Raw genomic sequence first — 10,096 nt, forward strand, 5'->3', positions numbered from 1 at the left:
ATCGGCATTTGACCATCAGGTATTCCAAGATGGGTGAACAATGGGTTGAGGCTTCCACTGCGCTAGTCAGCACACCATTTGTTGTTGATGAAGAGGCATACCCATCCCACTCTCGATTTCCCTAAATCCAATGTCCTGTCTACTCGGTGAATGGAGAATACATTGAGTTGGATAGCCTTAGGGGGTATCTTGTCCGAAAGCCATGTTTCAGAAAAGCAGAGAATATTGCAGTTACGAGAGTCCCGTTGATAGCTTCCTCCATTCGCCGCCGTTTACTCTTGGACAGCCCGAAAATGATGTCGGAATTACACAAAGAGGCCAGGGCACATGAGTCAAAGTCGAAGTTGAAGCCGGAATTGAGGTTAGTAACTGTCGATCTGATGTTCAAAAGTTCTTGTCAATCATAAAAAAATGATAGCAGATACATTTAGTGCAAAAACGGTAAAGATAAATGCCAAAAGAATCACAAAATAGCAAAATTGAGTYGGAGCTCGCAAAACRACAGCCATACAGTATGGCGCCATCTTCCCAAGTGTCAATAACAATCCGGAGATACCACAACCAAAAACACTGGATGAACGGAGACATCATTCAATGCCAGCAGAACAAACCCTCACGACTTGRTAGTGCGCGACGCGTACAAGGCAAGCAGGTAAGAGTACTGCAAATCCATTAGGGGCGCAAAAAGACAATACGGACTCAAACTTGAATTGATGATCGACAACTCAGACTCGAGACATGTGGCCAAGACTACAGACTATCACAGATTACAAAGGCAAATCCAGCTGTGTGGTGCCCACAGAAGCCTCACTCCCAGACGAACTTAACACATTCTTTGCTCACTTCGAGGCAAACAATACCAAAGCCAATCAGGAAGACTCTCGCTGCTCCGGATGACCAGGTACTTTCACGCTCTGAGGCTGKAGGAGAGAATGTACTTTCACGCTCCTRTAGGRAGGAGGTAAGTGAACTGGCATTGTGGTACCAGGACAACAACCTCTCCCTCAATCAGCAAAACAAAGGAGTTGATTGTTGACTTCAGGAAGCAGAGGGAACACGCCCTGATCCACATCATTGGGACTGCACTAGAAAGTTTTAAGTTCCTCGACGTCTACATCACCGAGTACTTGACATGGACCATGAACACTACCACTCTTGTCAAGAGGGCGCAACAATGTCTCTACTTCCTATGGCGGCTGAAGAAATTCTTCACGCCACCCCGGGTCCACWCCAAATACTATCGCTGCACCATCGAGAATGTCCGACCACAAYTGCAAGGCCCTCCAGCGGATGGTCAAGACGGCCCAGTACATCACTGAGGCTGTGCTCCCAGTCATCCAGGACATACTGTATATTCTGGATGTTGAGTAAGTCCAGAAGTATCATCAAGGACCCCACACACCCCAGCTATGAGATGTTTACTCCCTTAACATCGGGAAGACGTACCGGAACATGAAGTCTGATGCCAAAAGGCTTAGAGACCATTTCTATCTACAAGCCATCAAACTGCTTAACACTTGAACTGGACTGAACACACACACACGCACACGCACATGCACACGCACACGCACACACTATTTTTAGGTATTTGTGACTAACAGATGTATATATGTATTCCCAGTCATGTGAAATCCATAGATTTAGGCCTAATGAATTTGTTTCAATTGACTGATTTCCTCATATGAATTGTAACTCAGTAAAATCTTAGAAATTGTTGCATGTTGCGTTTATATTTTTGTTCAGTATAGTTAACCAAATAGCTACCCGGAATATCTGCATTGACCTCTTCTGCACTAACTCGTTCTGACAATGCATACATACTGGACTCATATACTCACACATACTTACATTGACACTCCAACACACATACACACAAATATTTTTTGGGGGGGTATTTGTGACCAACAGATGCATATCTGTATTCCCAGTCATGTGAAATCCATAGATTAAGGTCTAATGAATTTGTTTCAATTGACAGATTTCCTTTTATGAACTGTAACTCAGTAAAATCTTAGAAACACACACACACACGCACACACGTGCACGCACGCGATAGTTATGGTGCTTTTAATACAGCTGGGAACTCAGGGGGAAAAACGAGGTCAAATCGTGAACGCGGCATTACTCTCGTTGACTTTGTGCCGGATGTCGTCATCTTCTAAGGGACATACAGGAAATGAAAAAGGCCCCAATTCTATACAAGCAGAAATGTACAGCTCTGATAACAACACTAGTGATATTGTTCACTTTCAAATGGAGGACTAATGTTGACTCTCGGAATCCATGGAGGCCCATGAAGAAAAGCCAATAATCTACACTATGGAAAACAAGCCGATTGTGACATGTTAGTTAACCTTTGAGATGTCTCGTTAACGTTAGCAATGTTAGCTTGGCTAGCTAGCTTGCTACAGTATACCTCAGTGGTTGCTGTGCTGTGTGAATCTGATTGACACCTCAACCAATGCAGTGGCCGCTGCAGATAATCTATTTTGTCTAACCGGCATGCTAGCCAGCTACTGTATATCGTTTGTAAAGATTGTTTCAGAAGTCCTACATTGGCAATTTTTAAAAGGACATCGCTTTCTAGGCTAGTTAGTAGCTAACTAKCCAACAACATAGTMTATTCCTCATGCAGCATTTCGGCATCCCCTTGCTGTCTTCTTTTACATAGTCGACTCGTGCTGTTTTAGCTAGCTAGTTAACAAGATACTAATCAAACGAGGCCTGGATGAGAATACCTATAATTAGTACACTACGCAGACTGTTCAAGTTTGAGGACTGTCAATGTATCAACGACAAGAGCTAGACAAGACCCTGACAGGGCGTTATTTCAAAAACATATTCTCTAGCTAGCTAGTGTAGTTCGCCATGATCTCAAAACACAAATAGTGCTGTTACGTTGCCTCTGTTGCAAACTCAGACTGTTTGCTCTGGGTGACGTAGCCTAAGGCGTGCAGTGAGACATAGCTAGATGGCTAGCTAATAAAATGGAACGAAACAAATGAGTCACAGATCTCATTGAGCCCTAAAAAATGAATAAGATGCTGGTTGGAAGCACAGTGGTTGAACTATTTTTGCCTGTCTGCTCGCTCTCCCTTTCTCTCTTCTTCACTACTCTGTCTCAACCCCCGACACACAGGTGCTGGCGACCAGAGCCTGTTCACTTCTCTCTACACCTCTCTGGCACAGCAGTTACCCAGGGAGCCCATGGAGTGGAGGAGGTGAGCTATTGGGATGTTTGCACTTCGCTATCAGACGTGTGTGTGTGCACGCTTGCGCAACTGTGTGGTTTGTGCAAAATTGTGTGTGTGTAAGTGTTTGAGCGTGTGTGCCTGACTGTGTTTWAAGTTCCTTTGTTTTCAATGCCAATGTCTCCTCGTCTGAAGGTCCTACGGACGCGCACCAAAGATGATTCACCTCGAGGCCAACTTTGTTCAGTTCAAAGAGGAGCTACTTCCTAAGGATGGAAACAGAGCCCTGCTCACCTTTCCCTTCCTGCACATATACTGGACAGAYTGTTGTGTGAGTAGTCACTATTTGATGTAGTAGGAACATATTGGACAAACCGGCATTGTTGTTGGTATCATAACATTCAAYGCCGTATTATGATTCACAAGGAAAACTCCCAATAGCCGTGTGTGCGTTTGTCTCATATGGGTGTGTTAATGCTATTTTTATTTCTAAATCTCAACATGTAAAGCGCGCCTCCTATTCGCCATTCTGCTGCATAGGCTATAGCCTGCCTACCATTGACTATCAGCGCATCACCCATCACTATGCAATGGGAGCTTCAGGCAGTATACTTGTTTTAAACCTGAACGTTTTACTTTACTTCAAATAATGAGGCATGTCTTATCTTGCTTCAAAGTAGCCTTGCGAACATCCTTCCATAGAAACGTGGAGGCAATTCTTTTTATATAGACTTCCTCATGCCCTTAAGCAGCATTTCTCTCCTGTTCTATTGGTTTTCATATCAACTTTCTTTCGTTGTCCATAAGCCAAAGGCACAATCCTAGTCATATTAGCAAGCCATCATAGTAGTTGCTATTAGATTCCCTCTTTCTAAGTTTCCTCTGTCATATGGAACATTAGGTGCGCTGTTTTGAACTGTGTTTTCCGCTAATTGCATTTTGGCAAATGTTTGAAAATAACGTTTTTATTAGCTGCTTCATTACAGGAATTGCATGTTCAATAAGAGGCCTTTTGAGTGTAAGATGAAGGGCTTGCTATTGTTGCATGTTTCCATTAAGCTCTTAGTGAAAAATTGCCAGTCCTTGTACGCATGCATCGTATCAGAGAGGAAGAGGCRTAGCGAGAGGATTCACTCTATCCAAAATCTGTCCAAAATAAGTCCAATTTGTTTCTATGGGCTTGTCGCCTGCCTGCCCGCTTTGGGATGACTCCCATTTGTTAGGGCGGAAACATAAGGATCTTGTCATTATATACAGGTCTCTGATAGTATTTTCTGTTGGGCACGTCATTTTACTGTTTGGAAAATGTTTTACCGTCTGTTGACCGGTTAATGAGGTTTGCATCCCTAGCATGGAATCTATAAGGTGTCGAAGYGTTCCACAGGGATGCTGGCCCATGTTGACTCCAATGCTTCCCACACACAGGATATAGTTAAGCGTGAAAAACCCAGTAGTGTTGCAGTTCTTGACACAAACCGGTGCGCCTGGCACCTACTGCCATACCCCGTTCAAAGGAACTTAAATATTTTGTCTTGCCCATTCACCCTCTGAATGGCACACATACACAATCCACGTCTCAATTGTCTCACGGCATAAACATCCTTCTTTAACCTGTCTCCTCCCCTTCATCTACACTGATTGAAGTGTCTTTAACAAGTGACATCAATAAGGGATCATAGCTTTCAACTGGTCAGTCTGTCATGGAAAGAGCAGGTGTTTTTAATGTTTTGTATACTGTGTTTGTGTGTGTGTGTGTGTGTGTGTGTCTCAGGACACCGAGATGTACAAGGCGTCGGTGAAGGATGACATGCTGCGGTGGCAGAGCACCCTGCGGCTGCACGGCTCGGTGGACTGGCTCATCGTGGTGGTGGAGAGCGAAGCCAAGAAGAAGAACAAGACCAACATCCTGCCACGCACCTCCATCGTAGACAAGATCCGCAACGACTTCTGCAACAAGCAGAGCGACAGGTCGGCAACATCACCACTCTCGTCTCTTGTTATAACAGAATCTGAGCTCTTTTGTCTGCCAGTCTTTTGATCCAATCCTRTTGAGTAACACACCAGATTCATCTTAACATGGACCTGAGCAACTCATTTAGTAGAATCAGATGTGCTAGATGAGGGATGGGCCTTAAAGCCTGCAGGTGTGTGGCTCTCCAGGAGGAGACTTGGGGACTTTTCACTCTAACACTCTCTCTCCCCGTGATTCAGGTGTGTGGTTCTGTCGGACCCTCTGAAGGAGTCGTCTCGGTCCCAGGATTCGTGGAGCTCCTTCCTGACCAAGCTGCGCACCTTGCTGCTCATGTCCTTCACCAAGAACCTGGGCCGCTTCGAGGAYGACATGCGCACGCTCCGCGAGAAACGCACCGAGCCCGGCTGGAGCTTCTGCGACTACTTCATGGTGCAGGTGGGTCACTCCCACCACCTGTCAATCATCCACGCTCTACTACAGGGGAAGCAGTTGTAACCTATTTAACCAAYGGGGGTGTGTGTGTTGTGCAGGAGGAGTTGGCCTTTGTGTTTGAGATGCTGCAGCAGTTTGAGGATGCCCTGGTCCAGTACGACGAGCTGGACGCTCTCTTCACTCAGTATGTCCTCAACTTTGGGGCTGGAGGTACAGTGGCATTGTTTACTACCCCTGCCGTGGCGCTACAGTGCGACCATTTTCATTGCATATGCGCCTAAATATTTAGCTGTCTGACCTGGATTCTTTATTTAGCGGCACCAGTATGCTTAGAAAAATGAAGGATTCCACCTGTATTACCCCCAAAATGTTTCATTGTGCTTCAAAATGTATTTGTGTACACCTACATTTTTCAACTTAGGTGCACACGTGCTCCTTGTAAAAAAAGGTCGGCGTAGAGCTTATTCTTGTGTCTATGTCTGTTGTCTTTTTCTATGTTGTGTCTACGTCTGTCTGTTGTGTCTACGTCTGTCTGTTGTGTCTACGTCTTTCAGACGGGGCCAACTGGCTGGGCTCGTTCTGTGCTCCGGTGAAGCACTGGAGCGGGCTGCTCCTGCGGCGGCCCATCGACATGGAGAAGCGCGAGCTGATCCAGCGCGGCGAAGCCAGCCTGCTGGACCTGCGCAGCTACTTGTTCTCCCGCCAGTGTACYCTGCTCATCTTCCTCCAGAGGCCCTGGGAGGTCACCCAGCGAGCCCTGGAGCTGCTGCACAATTGTGTCCAGGAGCTGCGCCTGCTCGAGGTACAGTGTGTTTTTTGAGTACTGTATTGCAGTCAGACTGGGCCGAACTTCTGACATACAAATAACCTTCGATCCCAATTTACTACTCATTATGTGATGAAGATGAACTATTCTGCAGTGCACCTCATCTTGCTCAAACTGATCCCCTCGAACACTCTGATTCTGGACACGGACTCTCCAGTGTTTCCCCTACCATTGTTGCCTCCCGCCAAAAAGAGTTTGGCTTCCTCTATTGGTGTGATGATATATTGGTTTGGTTTGTGCATGAGATGTGTGTCTGTGTGTGTGGCGGAGAAGGTGGAGGAGATGCTGGTGGAGAAGGTGCTTCTGGTGTCCATGGTGTGACATTTTTGAATGTTTTGAAGACCTTTTCAAATTTGATTTGTGGATTCAAAAAAAACAGTATTTAAAATGTAAATCTAGTGATCCTCATTCTGTGTAGGTGTATGTGGTCCAGGGGGCGTTGGACTGCTGGGTGTTCCTCAGCTGTCTGGAAGTGCTCCACAGGATCGAGGGCTGCTGCGACCGTGCCCAGCTAGAGGCCAACTGCTCCCACACTGTCGGCCTGTGGACCTACGCCACAGAGAAGGTGACCTACCTACCTACATGTGCATTTGGAAAGTATTCAGACCCTTTTGACCTTTTCCACATTTTGTTACAGTACAGTCTTATTCAAAAATTGTTTGTTTTTTCATCATTCTACACAATTATTCTACAATGTAGAATATATAATATTATTCTACAATGTAGAAAATATTAATACCCCGCAATACCCCATAATGACGAAGCAAAAACAGGTTTTTAGAAATTTTTGCAAATGTATAAAATGGAAATATCATAGTTATATACACAGTACCAGTCAAAAGTTTGGACACATCTACTCATCCAAGAGTTTCTTTATTTTTACTTTTCTACATTGTAGAATGTTAGTGAAGACATCAAAACTATGAAATAACACACATAGAATCATGTAGTAACCAAAAAAGTGTTAAATAAATCAAAATATATTTGAGATTCTTCAAAGCAGCCACTCTTTGCCTTGATGACAACTTTGCACACTCTTGGCATTCTCTCAACCAGCTTCACCTGGAATGCTTTTCCAACAGTCTTGAAGGAGTTCCCACATATGCTGAGCACTTGTTGGCTGCTTTTCCTTCACTCTGCGGTCCAACTCATCCAAAACCATCTCAATTAGGTTGAGGTCGGGTGATTGTGGAGGCCAGGTCATCTGATGCAGCACTCCATCACTCTCCTTGGTCAAATAGCACTTACACAGCCTGGAGGTGTGTTATGGTCATTGTTCTGTTGAAAAACAAACGAGTCCCACTAAGCGCAAACCAGATGGATGGCATATCGCTGCAGAATGCTGTGGTAGCCATGCTGGTTAAGTGTGCCTTGAATACTAAAAATCAGTGTCCACAGCAAAGCACCCCAACACCATCACACCTCCTCCATGCTTCACGGTGGGAACCACACATGTGGAGATCATCAGTTCACCTACTCTGCGTCTCACAAAGACACTGCGATTGGAACCAAAAATCTCACATTTGGATTCATCAGACCAAAGGATGGATTTCCACCGGTCTAAGGTCCATTGCACGTGTTTCTGGCCCAAGCAAGTCTTCATATCTTAAAGTAATGATGGACTATCATTTCTCTTTGCTTATTTGAGCAGAACGACAGATTTTTACCTTGTCAGCTTGGGATTCTATCCAGCAACCTTTCGGTTACTGGCCCAACGCTCTAACCACTAGGCTACCTGCCGCCTCATGAAGCTGGTTGAGAGAATGCCAAGAGTGCAAAGCTGTCATCACGGCAAAGGTTGGCTGCTTTGAAGAATCTCAAATAAAAAATGTTTTGATTTGTTTAACACTCTTTCGTTTACTACATGATTCCATATGTGTTATGTCGTCTTCACTATTATTCTACAATGTAGAAAATATTAAAAATAAAAACCCTTGAATGAGTAGGTGTGTCCAAACGTTTGACTGGTACTGTAAGTATTCAGCGTTCAGACCCTTTACTCAGTACTTTGTTGAACACCTTTGCAGCGATTTACAGCATCAAGTCTTCTTTGGTAGGACACTACAAGCTTGGCACACCTGTATTTGGAAGATTCTCACATTGTTCTCTGCAGATCCTCTCAAGCTCTGTCAGGTTGGATAGGGAGCGTCGCTGCACAGCTATTTTCAGGTCTCCAGAGATGTTAGATATTTATAGACAGGTGTGTGCCTTTCCAAATCATGTCCAGTCAATTGAATTTGCCATAGTGACTCCAAGTGTAGAAACATCTTCAGGGATGATCAATGGAAAGTGAATGCACCTGGGCTCCCGTAAGGCACTGCTAGAGGCGTCACTACAGACCCTGGTTCGATTCCAGGCTGTATCACAACCGGCCATGATAGGCGGGCGCACAATTGGCCCAGCGTCGTCCGCGGATAGGCCGTCATTGTAAATAATAATTTGTTCTTAACTGACTTGCCTAGTTAAATAAATACATTTCGAGTCTCATAGCAAAGGGTCTGAATACTTATGTTAATGAGGTATTTCTGTTTTTTTTGTGCAATTTCTAAAAACCTGTTTTCAGTTTTCATTATCGGGTATATTGTGTGTAGATTGATGGGGGGGGAATACATTTTTAAAGTAAAGCTGTAACTTAACAATGTGAAAAAAGTCAACAGGTCTGAATACTTTCTGAATGCACTGTACCTACGGCACCTCTGACCTAACACACGTCACTGCTGGTACACTGTGTTAGCCCTGGGGACCTACACCATTCTGAAGTCACGAGGGGCCTGCTTTCCAAAAGTATGCTCGATGGAGAATCATTGTTAAATGCTTCTTAGTCCAAGACTAGGCTTAATCTGTGTCTGCGAAACCAAGGAGTTTTACCTGGTCAAGAAACTCTGATACACTTTCTGGTGATCGTCATAAGACTCCATTTCCATCTTGTCACTGTGGGCCCCTATGTATGTTGTGATGCGTGTGTTGTTGTGTTCCCAGCTAAAGTCTCTGGGATACCTGTGTGGCCTGGTGGCTGAGAAGGTCCCCACCTCCGAGGACCTAAACCGCACCGTGGACCTTCTGGCTGGCCTGGGGGAAGAGAGACCAGAGACGGGTATTACACACACACACTAATGCCCTAGGCTTTAGCTCAGCTGACCCAGTTCCCTCACAATAGGCCCTTGGTTGTAAAGTAGTAAGACCTGAGCATTGCATCAGAATGGATAATGTTGGTGTTATTTGATCATGGCTGTGCTGTGTTGTATGCCATGTCAAAATCGCTTCGCCCCTCTGTCGCGCAGATGACTCTCTGTTTGAGGTTGAAGTGGGGTACTTTTACCGTCAACACAAACGCATCATTGTGAGGTCTTGGAAGTTCATTTGCGCTAAGGAGAAAGCTGAAATGGTCTTTAGAGAAAGTCTGAGTGTGTCTCCTGTGTTCTCTCTTACAGTCAACAGCCTGCAGAGCCCTTACAAAAAACTCAATGAGGCCTTATCGTCTGTGGAGGCGTTTGAAAAACACTATCTGGTAAGTGCCATGTTGATTTAGTGGATAATGGTGTAGCCAGTAACAGTAGTCCTTGATAAGAGCCTTGATTCTGCTTCATAATGTGTGTGTGTGTGCGGGGGACACTCCCTAGACAGAGTGCCTCTGTTTATAGTCTTGGTATCTAGTTCATTGGGCCCCATTGCCCT

General features: G+C 45.0%; 1 protein-coding gene across 1 annotated transcript in view; it reads left to right on the top strand.

Annotated features, from left to right (window-relative positions):
• Window positions 1-2,155: 2,155 nt before the first annotated feature.
• Window positions 2,156-10,096, top strand: part of LOC111971102 (trafficking protein particle complex subunit 10) — a 22,503-nt gene continuing 14,562 nt past the window's right edge. Inside the window, 10 exon segments of the mRNA XM_070445878.1 lie at window positions 2,156-2,344; window positions 3,140-3,221; window positions 3,387-3,522; window positions 4,963-5,159; window positions 5,403-5,598; window positions 5,694-5,805; window positions 6,150-6,397; window positions 6,840-6,986; window positions 9,401-9,515; window positions 9,853-9,929. Coding sequence (XP_070301979.1) covers window positions 2,284-2,344; window positions 3,140-3,221; window positions 3,387-3,522; window positions 4,963-5,159; window positions 5,403-5,598; window positions 5,694-5,805; window positions 6,150-6,397; window positions 6,840-6,986; window positions 9,401-9,515; window positions 9,853-9,929 — 1,371 coding nt within the window. The 5' untranslated portion in view covers window positions 2,156-2,283.

The sequence above is a fragment of the Salvelinus sp. IW2-2015 genome, linkage group LG12, assembly GCF_002910315.2.
Source record: "Salvelinus sp. IW2-2015 linkage group LG12, ASM291031v2, whole genome shotgun sequence".
In the NCBI taxonomy this organism is placed as follows: Eukaryota; Metazoa; Chordata; class Actinopteri; order Salmoniformes; family Salmonidae; genus Salvelinus; species Salvelinus sp. IW2-2015.